The 18,572-nt window shown below is 39.6% G+C and overlaps 1 protein-coding gene across 3 annotated transcripts in view; it reads left to right on the plus strand.

The window, feature by feature from the left end:
- Positions 1-18,572, plus strand: part of usp32 (ubiquitin specific peptidase 32) — a 51,796-nt gene that overhangs the window by 6,277 nt on the left and 26,947 nt on the right. For 2 of the 3 annotated variants that reach the window (XM_017694846.2, XM_017694847.2), the window contains exons 2-6: positions 2,783-2,910; positions 7,701-7,806; positions 8,834-8,952; positions 10,175-10,334; positions 18,314-18,445. In XM_017694846.2, the coding sequence (XP_017550335.2) occupies positions 2,783-2,910; positions 7,701-7,806; positions 8,834-8,952; positions 10,175-10,334; positions 18,314-18,445 (645 nt within the window). Of the gene's footprint in view, positions 1-2,782; positions 2,911-7,700; positions 7,807-8,833; positions 8,953-10,174; positions 10,335-14,641; positions 14,915-18,313; positions 18,446-18,572 lie in introns of those variants that run through there. The other variant, XM_017694848.2, reaches the window with a different exon arrangement.

Below are 18,572 nucleotides of genomic sequence, written 5' to 3' on the forward strand. Positions count from 1 at the left end.
AAAATGTATGCATAATTCTTTTGCCGGGATGTAAGTCATTAAGAGTAGGTTGATTGAAATGGTTAATGCTAGAGGAACCTGCCTATTCAAATTTCTTTACAGCGGTAGTGGTAGGAACGAGGGTTCATGATGTCTACAATGCATACACAGCCATTTTATTCACTATGCAAAATGATGAGTGAACCTGCATATCTTTTTTAATGTGTTTTTTTTTATTTGATGATGTTAATGTAGTGCTAAATCTAAAGAAAATCTTAGGGACTGCTTTGCCTGACACCATTTAACATTGTAGGTCTAAATCTCATCTTTTAAACTATTGTAAAGCAACATCTCAGGTATCAGCAAACACATTTGTTAGCGGTTCATGTAATAACTTTGTGAGGGAGCTTTTGGTGGAATTAAACTCTTCAGGCCTCTAGTTCCTATCGCTGCCACTGTGAACAATTCTCAAATCTAGAATAGAGCATTTCACATTAAGCCACTCTGAATGACACTGTTTACATCTTAATCATTTAATGATGCAGAAGCAACCTGACCTTGGATGTTGGAGGGGAGAAAAGGGTCTATGCAGAATCTGTGTCTGTGCATGTCTGCTCTACACCTTTCTTCAGCAAAGAGTAATGCTCTGTGCTCCAGATCTTTGAAACAGGTCTTTGTATCTGTCTGCCATCCTGCCTGGTTGAAATATCTCTGGAACTCTTGCTTAGGCCAAGGCCTTTTTTTATAACCCCACAGGCTCTGGAGTGTTTCCTTTTATTCTCCACTCTGTTGTAAGTTCGTGAAAGTGCGAGTTCCTTGTGCCATCATAATGCAACATATCCCTTCCTTCCTGCCACAGAGGGATGGTTAATGTTTGCATTGTTTGCTCAGTAGAAGAGGATTATTGACCTTGATCACTGAATGACTTGAAAGACTTTTGTAAGTGGTAAATGGTCTTTTACAATTTTGAGAACATTTCGGTGCATAAAAGCAAAGCGTTCACTGATGCTTGCTACTGCTGTCCTCACTGTGTATTTATACTTTCTGCAGATGAATAGCCACTGTAGGTCAGCCTCCTTTTTCTTCCCTGAGCCTGGCTAGTGTTGCAAATCAGAATATGGTTGAATATTATTGTCTTGTTCAGTTGACATGACGCTTGTTTCATCTGGGTCGGGTGAAAGTGCCCGCATGTACGGTTTACCTCAGACGCAGCTCTTTGCTGCTCATTTAACCGGAAAACATCACAGCGGGTCCAGAAATAGAGAGAGGTAACAACAAAAGGCAGGAAAGTACTAGCTCTTTGGGGGCTGTTCTATGGCGGGGCCCATCATGCGCAGCTTTGCCAGGGCTGTGAGTGTGAGAAAGCAGAACACTCCCAGTCACTCTGTACTAGATCATGGGGTCTCAAAAGAGTCTTCTTTTCGTTAGTGCTGAGGACTTCTGTCTCTTCAGGATTTCATGATTGTAGCTCCAAGACTTTTTTGTGGTTGTGCAGGGTTATGTACAGTCCCCTCAGTCTCCTTTGTTACCAAAATGGTTCTTGCACTGGAAAGTCCATTCTTTCCCCAACTCTCAGGAAGGCATTGTTGAGAATGCCACACCATACATTGTGTGCTGCAGAAATGTTATTGCATCATGTGGTGAAAACAGGGGTCTCACTTGGCCGTGGGTGGATGTGGCAGCGCTTCAGCTGTTCCTCATAGTTAGTTGTAGTCTATTTTACCAGCAAGCAAGGGAAGGTGATGAGGAAAAAATATACCATCATGATATTTGACTACATTTTCATGATGCAAGAGATGTGTAACTATTTTTAGTGTATCTGGAGTTTGTGAAGGCCAACGAAACAGAAAAATATATGTATTTGTTTTTGGTTTTGTTTAGTTGAGCATTTACTACTGATGCACCAAAAATGAAATTGTTGTCCAAAACGGAACCTGAAATTCAGCACAAAGTTTGCTTTGGAAAGAATGCTGAAACCAAAACCAAATAACAGTTTACATGACATAAACTAAAATGACCGTATGCGGGCTGCAGTAAGTGCCACAAAATCAAATATCCTTGACAAACAGGTAGGTATAGTCATCCAAGGCAAAGGATTCTATTCATTTTTTTACTCATACTTTGCACTTCCTTACTTTTTGCAAAAAAGAAAGAAGAAAAAGAAACGGCAATAAAAAATTTAAAATATAAAAATGTTTTAAAAATATTTATAATAAGATTGGTGTAATTGACATTGTCATTCTACAGTACTTGTTACTGTGCAGGATAAGCATAACTGTACATTGTTGTCTACAGACACTCTGTTATTGGCTTAAAAGGTGTTTTTTTTTTTTTTTGTTTTTTTTTAATTATTTAATTTTTTTTATGATGCATATTTTAATTCATTGTGTGAGGATGACTAACGATACCCATAGTATACTCAGTAAAGTGTATTATCTTGTAATTCCCTCATCCCTACCAGGCACTACAAGACTAGAAATGCCAAGAATCAGTTATGGCCTCTATAAATTTGGGTTAAATTCGGGGCGAAGGGCCTATAAAGTTTAAAGAGCTGGGTGTGGGTGAGTGTATGTGTAAGCCTATGCAATTAAGACAAAATGCTGACTCCAGCTTGTCCCTGTTATAGTAACTCTCAGGGCCTTCAGAATGCTGTGCTGATGGCTTTGACCTTTCATCAGTATGAGCTTTCAAACCTGGACACATTGTGGTATCAATGTTATCTTGTCGGGATGTGAAGGCTAAAGCCCTCAGCACCTCCTTCCACCGTCTAGTTAAATGACATGCCTTTTGTTTTTGTTAACAGTTACTGATGTGGAACTCAAACGGCTGAAAGATGCCTTTAAAAGGACCAGCGGGTTATCCGCCTACATGACACAGCAGTGCTTCTTCAGGGAGGTGCTGGGAGACGGCGTTCCTCCGAAGGTTGCAGAGGTAAGCCAAGCACCAATACACAATCAGCACTTAAACCATCGTACCTCTTGCTTCGCCAGCTGTAATTTGTCGACTTTACCAGCTCACAAAAAATGTGTGATTTGCTTCTTTCAGTCTCAGAGCCATCCTCCCACTTGTTGGTTTGTGGCTCGGGGTAGATGTTTTGTCAACAACAAATTTCCTGGCTGAGTCATTGGGCTGTGCAGAGAAGGATTGTACCCATGATTCTGTCTGACATAGCTCACTGCAGCTACGGTGGTGGCCTTTCTGTGGTTTAACTCTTCGCAAAAACAAAACACAGCTCTAATTTTTTCACATTTCAGAGTTTGCTTTAAGCAAGGAAGACAGGCATGACCACCAGCTTACCTTCTTAATCCTGTGTATTCATTCCTGCATAAAAAGAAGCAGTGTACACTTGGTATGTAGTCTCCATGGCTTCCAGAATCCCCCTTTTTTGCTGGGCCCATTTTGTTTATCTATCATAGTAGGCAGTTTAAATGGCCAGGAGGTCCAAAGGAAGCATCGTTAATGGAGACATCCCTCAAACAGAAAATTGAGATCAAAATCTCAGTCCAGCTGAATCCTTATTCTGCTCTTTAATATCATTTATAGTTTTCCTCCCAAAGTTGTCTCAAACAGCCATCTGTGAGTTAATGATGCTTTTCATTAGGATAGTAGTGAACACTCCAATTTCTCTCAGGAAGAGCCTACATAACTCTATTGCTCAGCTTTTAATTTTCAAATCACATCCCTTAATTCCCAGGAGCTTGTAATTAGATCTGAATTTGCCACATGGTTGCCCATGTTGTGGGCCAGCCACGTCAGACTTCTTAGTGTGCCGATGTCATTGTTTTTGTTTAATCAGAAACAGAATGTTTGCAGAGGAGAATTTTTGCATGGATATTGTTTTTGGTTTAACGTATTTCCCTTTTTTACTTCTCGGCGTTCAAACATAGCCTGATTTTGCTTAGTGACGCAGACGTGTTGGGGCCATGCCATTGAATTGGTGCAGGTAACAGGAGCGATTTCCATAAGTGGTCTTTGTGGGGCCAGCCGCAGATTGCTGTAAAATGTAACTCTTACATGTATCACAGTTTTTTAATTTGCCTACCCTGCCTGCAGAAGTCCACCTGCTTCGCCCTAAGAGCCTTATTACTCAGCATTCAGAGAGCTTTCGTAAAACTCATCCCTCAGTATTGTGCAGAGAGCTGGCTTTTGTACCTTCAGGAACCTGGCAGGCTCCTGCATCTGCCACAGTCAATGGTTGTCATAGGAACCAATAACTAAAAGCCTGTCATCGTATATTTTTGTGTGGTGGCTGTTGATTCTCCCTTTGAAGAACAGTGCACGCAACACATTACTGGCACCTAGAGGTTAAACTACAGCTGCTTCTTTAAATTCCTGGGTTAAGTTTCAGGAGGCTCGTCATGATTCTTTAGCAACTCAAGTTAATTAATTTAAGCAAAAATACAGCCTTTCACAGATGGCTGCCGTCCATTGAAATTCCTTCGGTGGAATGAAAATGCCACTCATTCAATATAAAAAAGCTCAACACCAGAAATAGAGAGCCATTTTGTAGCAGTGGAGATATATTTAGCCCCGTTTTCTCAACCTTTTTGTGAGTTCTCCTCACCCTAAGCGGCATGTGGTGCTTTTATCAAGAGATTCTTCTGTTCGCAAGAGAATTGCTGATGTAGACCTAACCTGCTACAGTGATTCAAATGTGCGTTCTCCAAATTATCAGTTCTGTTTAACACAGTTATCACAAGTGCAGAGTCAAACGTAGAAACCATGTTTGCTGCACATAGGCAACACATTTTGTTTTTAGCCTTGCGTCTTGGTCGTGTCCTTTCTTCAAACACTTCTACACTTCACATTTGCTTGCCCAAGTTCAAAATCTCCCTGTATGCATTAAAGCAGCTTCAGAAAATGAGAGCTGGAGCAAAAATGCCCCTGAAATTTGATATCTAAGGGAAAAATGCCCCTGTATGAATCCTTTTTAATAATTTAGCATGTTTTCTTGTTTTGTTTTTGGCTCTCTAGTGATGATGTATGGAGTATGTTGTGTGTTTTTTTTTTTGGTTTTTTTGTTGTTTTTTTTTTTGACTCCAAAGGCACAGTAGTCACCTTTTTATTGATTTGATTAGTCCATCCAATAGTGCAAAAGTCAAGAGAATACGTCTTCATTTATTTGGTTTACAGTCAAGTTTTTCATTTTTCTGGAGGTATTTCCGAGGAGTATAGATATAAGATAATCCACCTGCATAGGAAGGTGAAAGTCAAAGGTAAACAAACAAACAAAAAAAACAGCCTTCAAAAACAGAAATTCAAAAATGCTTAAAATATAGCGAAAAATGGCTCTCCCTAGAACTGTCAGCATCAGATCAACAGCACTTAAAGCTTTTATATATGAGAATTCAATCTTGCATCACATCTGAAAAAATCTGAAGTGTTTTTGTTCATCTTTCCAATGTGAGAAGTCAGCTCAACACTGGGTCTGAAAGGATGTGTAACTGTCAAAAAGCTGTTACTTCCAAAAATCCCATTATTGCCTAGAAAAAGGGCCAAAAAAGATTCTGCAAACATTTTCAAAAAAATTCTGCCTGTATTAAACCCAGGAAACAGACATGCACCTTATCTATCTCGCTCAGTGGGGGTAGTTGTGTGGTCAGGTCAGAAGGAAGTTGATCTTTACGCCTGTAGGCCGAGGGTGATGTCTAGCCCCTCCGTCCATCAGTGGTCAGTGACAAGAGGGGCCTACAGCTCATTCCTTCATAGTGATAAGTCAGCCTGAGGCCGCTGATGCAGTCTCATTTAGTCCCATTGACAGCTAGCCAGGCAGCCAACAGCACCTACTGATTTCTAGCTTCCCATGGTCATTAACGCCATCATGCCCTGTCAGCTTCCTGCCTGCTCTTGAGACAGTTTAAGGAACATTCACCTTCATCATTTCCTGCTCTACTATCAGCAAACATTGGTGTAATTAAAGGGTAATGATCACCCATATATGCCAGCGGTACATGAGGTTTCTTCTTATAATCAAGGCAGTTCAGTTTATAATTGCCTTGTACGTGTCATATCGTACCTCCTCGAGGTCATTTGTCATTACAGAAACAAAGTCTTCTTTCTCAATGACACGTCCTCATTTGTGACGGGCGTGTGAAGACCTCTTTGTGCAGATGGATATACTGTCAGTGCAGAAACACACCCTTCTCTTGCTAAAAATCTTTGTCTTCCAACTCCTGGTTTGAAATGCAGCAGGGCAGACTGCTCTGAATAGAAAACGCACTGCCGTATCTCTGTGAAGAGTGCTTTGTAGGGCATTTTTTAAATGGGATTTTTGTAGAGATATGGCACAATCCCCTTAACCTTGGATTTCAAAACTGCAAATCAGTTTGCTGCTCGTTTGCCAACAGTCTCCTTCATCTTTGGCCTGGGATCACATGGCTGTCACTTTGACTCTTTGATGCAATAGTGAAACACACGGGCACAGCAGCCGATATTTTGGCAAAGCATCAGATGTACAGCTTTCCGTGTCTGAATGTTAAGTAATGTTAAGTAATCTCATGTAGACTTGCTCATGTGCTTTCTTATGCTGTATGTATACTGTTACCTGTACTGTTATCCATAAAATAAAGTCCAGGTTTCAAGATAGCTGTGCTACCTGTGCAAAGGTTTATAGATACCTGCACATCTAAATTTCTTTGAAAATCAAGGGCTGTTATTTAGAACTCAGTGATATGTGGAAAATATCAAACTATGATATTTCTGCTGAATATTGCAATTAGGGTATGCATTTAAAAAAAAAACACTAAGCTACCCTTTATTACATTATTATTCCCAAGCTCTGCATGAATGGGTTGAAATTCTCCACTTAAAACTTGTTAAAATAACAATAAATAATGTGGAATATAATTAAAAAAGCAAATTTGGAAATAAAATGGATTTTATTGTTTAGTCCTAGTACATATAGTGCTCCCACTTTGCTGCAGTTAGGCCTCAACTCTTCTGTAAAGGCTTTGCGCTAGATGTTAGAACATTGCTGTAAGAATTTGATTGTCTTCGGCCACAAGAGCATTAGTGAGGTCAGATGTTGGTGATTTAGCTCTGGATCAATTAGTTGTTCAGTCGTAGTATTAAAGCGGAGTTTGTCCTATTATTACTGCATTAACAGCCTCTATTCTTCTGGGAAGGCTTTATACTTATTGTTGGGACATTGCTGTGAGGATTTGATTAGATTCAGCCAAAAGATGCATTAGTGAGGTCAGGCACTGATGTTGGATCATTAGTTCCAGATCACAAATGCTACTCTAAACTCATCCCAACATCCCACTAGTGATGGTGCACCATCACTCCATCTCTCTTAAGACCACTGCTTCAAGGCTTTACACCTCTCTACCTGACACTTGGCATTGGGCATGAGAACCTTAGGTTTCCTGTGTAGCTGCTTGCAGTTCTTTTGGCGGAGCTTTTCTAGAGACTGTACAAGCTGTGTGCATGCAAATGGACACCCATGTGAGTAAATGGTTCACCTTAAAGTATTTGAATTCACTAATTAGAGGATGTGTCTGAATGCTCGATGGATACCAAATGTGGTTTGGCTCATTGACTGCTTTTTGAAGTATGGGGAAAATTGAGACCTGAAAACAGAGGAGAGATAATTGCAAAAATCTGCCCTGTTTCAATCCATCCAAAAAGTTGGGAATGCTAATTGAAAATTTGATGTTTTCCCACATACACACAGGGTGTTTTAATTCCCTTTTAACTTGCAATATTTTTGTTCCCTGTAGGTGATCTACAACTCATTTGGAGGCACACCAAAAGGGCTACACTTCAACAACCTCATTGTTGGCCTGGTTCTATTGACAAGAGGACGAGATGAGGAAAAGGCCAAATGTAAATCTTCAAATCTTCCATTTCCCCTTCATTATATCTCTAGTAGTCTAAATATATCTTTTTAAGCAGTTACATACTTTAGTTTAAATACAGCATGCTGTTGTTCTGATAAGCCGGAAGCTTATCTGTGTTTTGCTTATTTTGCATAGCGCACTGTACTGCAACTGCACTCAGCTCCCAGTGGGTGCGCCGCAATGCCCTTTAAAAATAGCTGCCTAGCAGCCAGCCGTAGTCTGCTCTCAGCATATTCACATATCTACTGTAAATTTTCTTACTTTTGAAAATAAGCCTGAAAGAGCTGTTCTGCTTCATAGAGAAAGACCGATATGTGCAGCTCTTGGCAGCATATGTAGTCAGGTAGTTTTGAGGAGGCTCTTGGATGCCTTTGCGAGCTCACAGTTTGACGTTCCCTGTGGATGTAAGGCCCTGCAGCAGTGCCACACTTTGACAACTGTGATTGATGTGGAGGTGCATGGAGCTGAGGGTGTCAGGCATACTGCCTGCTGGGCTCTGATAAGCAGTGTGTATGTGTGAGTGTCTGACAGAGTGTTTTAGTACATTTTCAGAACAGAATAGTCCCAGCTATGTTGGAAAACCAGAGAAAAAAACCAGGAGTAACCAGCTTTGTTAAGACCAGCGAAAATGGTCAGGGTAAAAGGCTTTTTAGAAGTTTTATATAGGACGGTGAGTGGTTATGAAAAAAATAAAATTTTCTTGAAGCATATCACAGTTTTGTTTTTTTTCTGAGGTTTTATAAGTTGAAATAAAATAATTAATTTAAAAAGTGCTGAAAAGTGTAAATGCAATTTTTTTTTTCTGCACTGCTCCAAATCCAGTTAAACAGGATGAATTATGATTTGTATTCCATACAATTTTCGACCATTTCTATCAGGCATTTTAGTGATTAAGTGTTCACACAATGTAAAGAGCAGCTGCCATGTTTCTAATGTTGTTGTGTGGTGATATGTATGTGTATTTGTGAGAGAAAGTGAGTGCATGGATTGACCACTGGGTTTTCTGTCCACAGACATCTTTAGTCTGTTCGCCAACGACTCGGGCAGCTATGTGGTACGAGAGGAGGTGGAGAACATGCTTCGCTTGGTGGACGGGGAAGTGCCGCCCTCGCTGAAGAAGTGCTTCTTGGAGGTCAGTAGCGGGCGCATGTCAAGCTAGATTACCATCTCTGCCTGACGCACTAACCAGCCTCTCTGATTTACCTCCCACCGGCAGGGCCTTAACTCTCCCCTGCCAGTCAATACCGCCTACACAGGCTGCCTGTCAGACTCAGCGGCCACAGAGGCTCCTAGGCAGAAATCACGCTTTCTCAATAAACACCAGTCAGGAAATCGGGCAGAGGTTTTGATGGAAAGCAGAAGGTGTAAAAAAAAAAAACCCTGTCCTAAACTGTCAGCAGCTTGAAGTGCATCCACTAAACCAAAACATGTTTTAAGACAACAAAACAAAATTAGAACATTTCATTTTCATTCTGCGTTCTTCAAGAGAAAGTTACTTGCTTGAAGAGAGTTGATTTAGCAGGAGTATTTAGCCCAGTTTGGTGTTAGCTTGGTGATAACTGGATTAGACAGAGCTTGCTGAATTTTAAATCCAGTCTCTGCCTGCCACGTTAACGCCAACTCTTGTTGGTTGGGTGGGTGTTTTTTATATATATATATATATATATATATATATATATATATATATATGTGTGTGTGTGTGTGTGTGTGTGTGTGTGTGTGTGTGTGTGTGTGTGTACGTACATCCATACACAAATATATGTGCTCTGACAGGCTGTCTGTCTGTCTGTCTGTCTGTCTGTCTGTCTGTCTATCTCTCTCTCTTTGTCTCTGTCTCTATCTCTCTATCACTATCTCTCTCTGTCTGTCTATATCTATCTCTCCTGTATTTCTCTCTCACATCTCCCTCGCTCTTGTCTTTAGGGATTCCCCCAGAGCAGCAGTGTTATTGATATCTTTAACAGCAGGGTTTTGTCAGTTTTCCCCTGTCAGTGCAGGACACCAAAGCGTTGAATGTCTTTAATCCACATTCAAGATTTCACTTTTATATCTGTTTGAAATAATTAATAGCCTAATAATCTTAAAATAACCTGGGTGCTTTTTTTTTTGGCCAAAGGCGGGTCTTAACCATAAATAAATCATTATATTGTAACACTAAACATTTTAATGTCATATCTTGTAGGTAATGACCTAAAATGTTGCTATTTACAATGCTGCGCAAAAGCCTGTGACCATCCTATATTTATTGAATTTCCAGTCAAATAATGCCATTAAGTACAAGTTATTGGTTTTATACAAATGTGAATATGGTTTGCACATACACTATGATTGTCTGTTTTGTATTTGTCTGACAGGGTGAGAAGGTAAATTATGAGAAGTTTAAGAGCTGGCTCCTGCAGAACAAAGAAGCGTTCACATTCTCCCGCTGGCTGCTCTCGGGCGGAGTGTGCGTCACCCTGACTGACGACAGCGACACGCCCACCTTCTACCAGACGCTGGCTGGAGTCACACATTGTAAGTGGCACTGCCCTGTACTACCCAGGCATAGATGAGCACAGGACCACTGAAATAACTAGTGTCCTATTAACATAAAGCTCATATGGACATACAGTGCACATCAGCAGAGAGATCTGTAAGGATTAGAAGAACATGGCAATGCTTTCCATGTGCTTACATATGTTTTCAGGGCTGTGTTGACAAAGTGGCTGGAATGTTGATGTTATTTGAGGGCAAGCTGCAGGCTTTTCTGGACTTAGTTTGACCGAGTTTTATCAATGAAGCTTTTTGTTTCCGAAGCCGATGATGTGTAAGCTGTCTTGCACCCCCCTTTCCCCCCATTGGTACAAAGCCTGTGTTGCAGCTGTCTGTGTGAGGAGCCGACCGTTCAGCATGTAGCTTTCTCCCCTGACACAGGGCAGACATGAGCGAAGGCCCTCTCCTTTGCAGGGAGAGAGGCGTCTGAGTGTGATAATGGCAAGTGACAGCCTCCATTCCCACTCGGTGAACGCGCGCACATGCACACATACACGGCCCTGTTATAAGGAGGGGGACATCTCTTGGCAACTCTGCAGCTGTCACTACCACCCAGCTATTACCCACTGCCTGACACACTGCAGGAAATGACTGCATTCGTTCACTGTCTTGTTATCCTTTCGACATCCTCCCTCCAGCATGGCCAAACTGACTGACATTAGTGATGATGCATTTAGGGGTCAAACACACTTTACCCATGCAGTCACTCTGTGGTTTTGCTGTCATGAAATAGTAATATCTGAAGCCTGTAAGAAATTCAGTGAATATTAGCTGAACTCTCCTTTGACCTCCATTTGCAGACTTCTGTAATTCAGCCTACTGATTTTTGATGCTCAGAGACATTTTTTTTAAAAAATGCAAATGAAAAAGCACTGTAAGTTAGTTCAACAGCCTGAATTTGCAGCATATTAATAAGATGCACAGACTTGGCAGTGTGGATTTGTGATTTAAAACAGTATAGATTGTTTGTGCTGAGAGAAAATCATTATTTGGTGATTGACTGTTGCACAGAGCTAGATAATCCATAGAGTGTTCATTAAGGCTTGATTGGATTCTCATAGCTGTAGAGATGCCACAATTTTTTAATGTTGAAATTCACTGGAGACGTCTGATTATATCAGCACTATTTAAAATACTTTGCTCACCTTCGAAGCACAGTAATCTACATTTTTTTTATGTATTTAAACTCAAATGCTTGTGTAACGACTGCTTTGGAGGCCTCTACGGTGTAAGAATGTCATTGCATTTGTAAGTGAAAATTAGCATGTGCAAATGAGAAATTACATAGATGCTCTGGTGCAGATGAGATAAAAGCTCGTTAAATATTTTGTGATAACATCTGACCTTCGACGACCCAATTCACTTACCATGGCTAAAGTTCTCCGGTACTGTATAAGACTTCCAGCATGGGGCAAGACCATTTTAGATATAATAAAAAAAAAAAAAAAGAATTTTTGTGCTCTTTATAAATTGATCTTCAACTTAAATAAACTTAAACTTCAATAAAGATTAAATTTCTTGATAAAGCCTAAAGACTAAAGAAAAGTCACTTGAATGGCTTACACACTTCAAATGTCCATGTTTCAGTCAGATATACTATCAAACCCTGAATCTCAAACAACTTGCTACTCCCTAAATAGTGTGCTATGGAAGTTTGAGTGAAATTTGAGCTTCTACAGCCAAGTAGTGCACTATTTGTCAAGTGTAGGTGTTTCTTAGCTAAACTGTGCACTATTGTAGTGCAGGAGCCAGTATTTAACGCTGTTTAAAGAAAAGTAGAGGAATGAGCGATGAACGTTTGAAGGATGGGCATATTGCATATTCTTTGACCTTGCAAGTTGTGCTTTGTCACTGTTACCATACTGTTTTGTTAATAAAAGTGTTCATAATCAGTTAATTCAGTTCTTAATATCATGAACCCCCCTTCCCTCCATTCTTTCTCCTAACCCTAAACACATTTGAATCACAGAAATCTTCCTTGCTTTAAGCCCTGAGTTAATCCTGTATGCATGTTTCACACTACAGTTGCTTTTCCTCCATCATTGTGGCCAAGTTGAAGAATTTGTGGTCTGAATTATAGACACTTGGATTAGATTATACAATGTATTTATGCTTAACATGCATGCTTTAGTGCCACAAAACAGTCATGTGTGGCCCCCAAGTTTTTTTTTTCTTTTCATCCAGCTAGTGAAACCAGAAAATGATGTTTTTGTGATATAATCATTCAAATTTAAGATTTTCATTATTTTTATCGCACTGACATGCCTCCATCTTCTCCAAGCTATGATCAGTCATATCTGTATTTTTTTTTTATTGGGATCACTGAAGAAGGTGGCTGAAAATAGGCGCTGAAGATAGTTGCAATGTAACAGCACTCATGTCAAAAGCACGACTTTTAAATATTATGTTTTCTAAATGAGTTACTCTAAAGAATGAAGTTGTGCCTCGTGAAGAATGAACTGGTCCCTGCTTATTATGAAAACTGACAATATTCTCAACAGAACATTACATCCTTCTCAAAATCATACTTTAGCCACACAAATTCTTTATGCCACTCTGAACTTTCTGTCGTCGGCATCATCCAGTTCCCTTTTTCTTGTCCGCGCTGATGCTAAAGCCATATTTTTGAAAAGCCAGTCACTGCAGCAGGATGTGACCAAATGCTTGGAGTTCTTGAAAGAAGTTGTCACTTCCCAACATGGTAGCTATTACGTTGTTAATGTTGTTGGCAAATTTTACTGAAATCTGATTTAATGCAGTTAGTTCTCTGGCTGACCAAACAGGATCTGGATCTCAGGTAGTTTTATTGTTAATGGTGGATATTTGTTAGGATTCATGGTTTTAAAATTAATAATAATAATTCAAGGCAGCTGGCCACATGGACCACGAACTCTGCATTTGTGGTGACTGAAATGTGAAATGTTGTGTTTTTGAATTCTTTTAGTTCATGATCAGTTCAGTGTTCCCATGCCCATTTAGGTCAGTAGGCCTTGACGATAGGGTGATATAATAGAATATTGTTGATGATGGACAAGTGAACCGATGCTCATGTGTGAAAAGTGAACTGAGAGAGAATTAGAGAGGACTTGAAGCAGGTTGCTAAATATGTCAGGAAAGTAGGTTCATGTCAAATAAATAAATAAAGTGTGCATTCCTGTGCATCGGTAGTCAGTTTCTGAGAGGTAGAGATAGAAACAGATGGGAGATTGTTAAGATACCGCCTGTATTATTTGTCTGTGCTACACACCGTAACACTAGCTTTGCCGCACTGATTTTCCTTCATTTCCTTCACATCAGTGCAATAAAAAAACGAATGCCGACGTGCTTTTGAACTTCAGCTCGCCTCAATGTGACTGCAGTTAAGAAAAGAAAAAAAAAGCTGAAATGGCAAAGTTGGCATTGAACAGCCAAGTTAACTCTAACCTGGAGACAAAGTTGCTCTGATCCTCATCTACGGCCAGTGTTCTTAGAAAAAGGTAATAAGTAATATTAAATAATTCACTTCAAAATAAATATTCAAATAAATATTCACTTCACTATTATTCTCAAAACATTGAGTCATAATGGGACCTTTTAAAGCTCTGGTACAGTGAAGCATCCACTGTGTCTTCTGCGTGTGATTTACTGAGTGAAATGTGCAGTATTTTCTGTACGGATGAAGTGTTCTGGTGGTTAGTTGAATTATGAAAACACCGCTGTATGAAAAACAAAGTGTAATAATGCTGTGACAGTACAAGCTTGTGAACACATGTCTGCAGTAACGTATATTGTAGTGACCAATGAAATAGTTCTCAAAAGTTGTTGGGTTATTCAGTACATTGCTTAGTTTTATTAAAGATTTATTAAAGATTTAATGTTAACAAAGGGGGGTAACATCACTTAATCACAATTTTTTGTAAACTAGAAAATATCGTGCTATTTATTTTTTTAGACATCACCCTGGCCTGGAATGCAGTGCTGTCTGCTTCCCACAAAGATGCCACACCTACATATCCTGTCTTCAGTCCTTCTCCATTGTCTTTTTTTTTTTTTGTGGTGCCAAATGTAAGATGTAACACAAAAGCAATTGGCTTATGCAAATGTCCAGGTAAATTTAGAATGGGTTTGTTTTGTCAATCAAGGACAGAGCTGGAAAGATCCTATGCTGTGTTCCTGTCCAAAACCAATCAGAGAAGGAACCTGAGCGCCACGCAGTAATCTGCTGCCTGCTCCAGATTATCCTCTTAACGAAGCAAGGCGTGTGTATGTGTGGTTGATGTGAAGTGGTTGTGATCTGTACCTGTGTGTCTCCATGCACCTTCCAGAATGTGCCTCCTTGCACATGTCCCAGGCCCTGTTGAGCCCGGCAATGGGTAGCTATCTAGTATTATGTAGAAATTCCAAGAAAAGTACTGGTTCAGGTATAGCATGCCGATGGCGAGTTTGTGTTTTTTCCTGACGTGACGCAGAACTGTGTGGAGTTTACTATGGTCCACACCACCTCCAGCAGCCCGAGCCGTGATATGTGCGGTGGAATATGGTATGGTTCCTCTGTTGCCACTCTGACAGAGTTGCACCTCTAGGTGGGTACTGCCTCTGCATTTAAGATTAGAATGCCTCTCAGGAGTAGCTTTTTTTCATTGTTGTTGCTGTTGTCAAACGTACCATTCTTAGACATACAGCTGTAGGCACTGAATGCTTTCTAGCTTTTGGATGGTAATTATCAGTTAATTATTTAACTTAATGTTTCTTAATTTAATGTGTTTTTTGTAGAACATCTTTTTAATAGCCTTTCTGTTTTGCTGTTTGGTGTGATTGAGACATTAACACAAAGTTAAAGGTTCTACTTTCAAAAGCTGAGGCATGCTGCTCAGTGTGTAGACCCTGTTATTTGTGTTCAGTCGGGGGCTGTATGCTCAGTTTGACACGTTCATAGAAAACAAGGTGAGGTATGGAAATGTAGCAGAACTAATTCGCGAAAACGGGCTTCTACAGCGTGAGGCCAACAATTTTGGGCCGAAGGATGAAATTATGCCTCAGCTCCTGTTTGGTACATGAGCCATTATTAGTTGACATTACTGGTGCATGAAATGAATTGGACTGCTCATGGGCAGATGAGGGGCTGCAGAATGGAGGATGAAAGGTGGTCCTGTACTGATCCATACCATGTGTAATGGGTTTTATAGATTAACAGTCACTCCTCAAAGCAGCAGCCATGCATAATGCTCAACCAGGTGCTTATTTCCCCCAGATACGCTTTACTGCTGAAGTAATCATTGTGCTTTCCGAGCACTCAATAACAATGACTATGGCTAACTGCATTTACTAATTTACCCGACATTTATATTTAATCACAAACTCTGACAGAATGTGCGATATTGGGAGCTCTATTGTTAAATGTTGTTTTGATGTTCACCAAGTGGGACAGTATATCCTGTGGAATTCTGTGGACCTATTGAAGATACTTTATGCAAATGGAAATTTGCCTGCTCCTCTATCCTATGTTCTCTTTAATTATTAATCTGCCTCATTTTACTTCTCATGGATTAAAATAACATTCTGAATCATTGATTGTATCTGTGCTTTACTTGGTCTGTAAGCTGTTCTTGTAGCTGTGCTTGCACATGTTCCTCTCCATGTCTGTACTTCAGGGCACTTTTACCTATTTATCCCTAAAAATACCACCACTACCTTGCAGTCAGACTCATGTCAAACTGTGTTTTTAACAGATAAATAAATATTTAAATAAAACAATTCACTCTAGTGGTAGTCCAGGTGCATGTAGTTCCAGCTTCTATTTATTTTAAATATTTATGTATCAACATCAGCAGATATGTATGTGGAAAAAAAAATCCAGTATCCGTACTAGCCTCCAATTGCCATTTCACTACATCCCTAAAGATATGCGTTTCACAGATAATGTTTGGTGATATGATCTGCAGCAGTATACTGCTACAGATGCCATACAACAATATTGATCTTTAGTTTTAGCAGTGCTAGGTATGGGTTAGCAGATAGATAATGAGCTTTATATACATGGATTTGGTTCCATAAAATAGCACCAGCCCTGTCAACATGCAAATAAGAATACGCTAAGGATGGCTCCTGTAACTTTAAATCTAGGTGAAGCACTCCTCAGCATGAGCAGGATTATTTATGTGAGTGAGCTGGTTTTCATGACATGACAAAAGCAGTGAATTCAAAATGGGCTGTTTTAATATATAGCACGTATGGACTGCGGAGTGAATAGGACATTTTGAAAATTAAACAGTGTTTAAAAAAAAGTTTGACATAAAATGTATTTATAAAACAGGAGGAAGAAATTACAATTTACATGAGATGGGCCCTTTAAGACAATAAGAGACAGTTACATCAAAACAAGTAATATTGTGAGGTTATTAATGCAAACTTAATACCAGGATGTTATTTTATTTTATGCATACTGCTCGGCACTATTCACAAGCATAGTTGATGGTATGTGTGTAGTGAGAGTGAGTTTTTACCTACAGGACTACACAGAGCTACTTTCACTTCTAATTCGTCTGACTAAGCCTTCTCTAGGCCTTGGGGACCAGTGCTGTTTGTTTTCTATTCTGGCTGTATGCACTTAATTAATTGTGTATGTTTTGCAAATATCAGTGGAGGAGAGGTTTGAAAGAAGCATGATGTTTGGCAGAGAAATGTGACCTGTGTGGTTTGACACCTCTGCCTTACGTATGACTCCCTGGTTTGGAAGCGGCCCTTGGCATAGATGGCCCAATCCTGTTAGCGTAAGATGGAGATAATGCTGATGAAGGGGGAGTCATTCTAGGGCCACTTAACCCGCCCCGGTGCTTTGTATAGTACTGCCTCTTTCATTGTGGTCTTTCACTTAGTAGTGAAGGCTGAGCTCTTATGCAATGTTCCTTCAGATCTGCATGAAACAAGCTCACATTAGCTGTGCATCAAGTGACTGCTTCCATTTGCTAAATACTGTGCTTGGGGACATTTATTCGTTTTAAATTAGCCACTAGGCTATTATGCAATCTTCGGTAAAGTTGTTGGATATTGTAGTGATTATGTGGGAAGTGACAGTTTCTATTCACAGTGGTGTATCTTTGACTGGGGTGCGACAATAACTAACTAACCTCTTCTTTAAGCAAATACAAAGAATTACAGTAGCACTAATCATTGATGTGCAATATGCAAAATAACAGTATTGGAGTACTAATAGCAATTCACATCATAACTGAAAGCTTTTTTTGGTGCGCTTTAAGTATAGTAACTTTTCATGAAAAGGAAAAAACATTTCTTAATTTATAACAGAATTTAACAAACAATATTTATTTATTTATTTTACTTTGGCCCATTTCTATTGGTACATTCATAATTATTTTTTCATACAATGTAAAGGGTGTCTGGTGTTCATTAATCATGTAAAAAAAATAATAATAACAAAAATGAAGATGCTTTGTGCTGATATCTATCCTGATATATATCATATATATCCTGATATATCTTTTTTTTTTTTAATATGTATAAGCCTACATAAGGCAAAAATGTATACTTGATTCCCTAAAAATGGTCTTCATGGTTGCCTTTTTTACACAATCTCTGTAATATTCATCACATTTGAAGTATTATTATGGGTCAGAAGTTAAAGAGAGTAGTTTTTGAGCTGTTTGTGAACATATGCTGCAGAGACAACTCTAAAGCATAGTAACTAAATTGCTCACTCCACAGAGTAGACTGTGGTTCAAGCACTGTCTAAGGCAAGCACACCACTAATATTAGACACAGCTACTTACGCTACATTCCTACTAATCTAATTATTGCATTGCAATTTGATCTGTTCGTCATCACAATCCTTAATGATTGAAATAACGATAAAAATGTGGTTAATCTTGCAGACTTAGCCACCACATGATTTAGAATGACCTGAATCAAACCAAAATGCTTCCACCAAAGACTATGTGTGATTTTCCCCGTCTTTTCTCTTGCAGTAGAAGAATCGGATATTATTGACTTGGAGAAGCGCTACTGGCTTCTAAAGGCCCAGTCAAGGACCGGCCGCTTTGATTTGGAAACCTTTGTCCCTCTGGTCTCACCCCCTATTCATGCATCACTAAGTGAAGGTAATGCAATATTTATGAGTCTGGATTTTAAGGGGACCCCACCGAGCTGTTATCCAGACACACATGCACTCATGCACACATTAGACTTCTAATGCACACTCGGACACGCCTGCTACTTCTGTTCAGT

The sequence above is a fragment of the Pygocentrus nattereri genome, chromosome 17, assembly GCF_015220715.1.
Source record: "Pygocentrus nattereri isolate fPygNat1 chromosome 17, fPygNat1.pri, whole genome shotgun sequence".
Classification (NCBI taxonomy): Eukaryota; Metazoa; Chordata; class Actinopteri; order Characiformes; family Serrasalmidae; genus Pygocentrus; species Pygocentrus nattereri.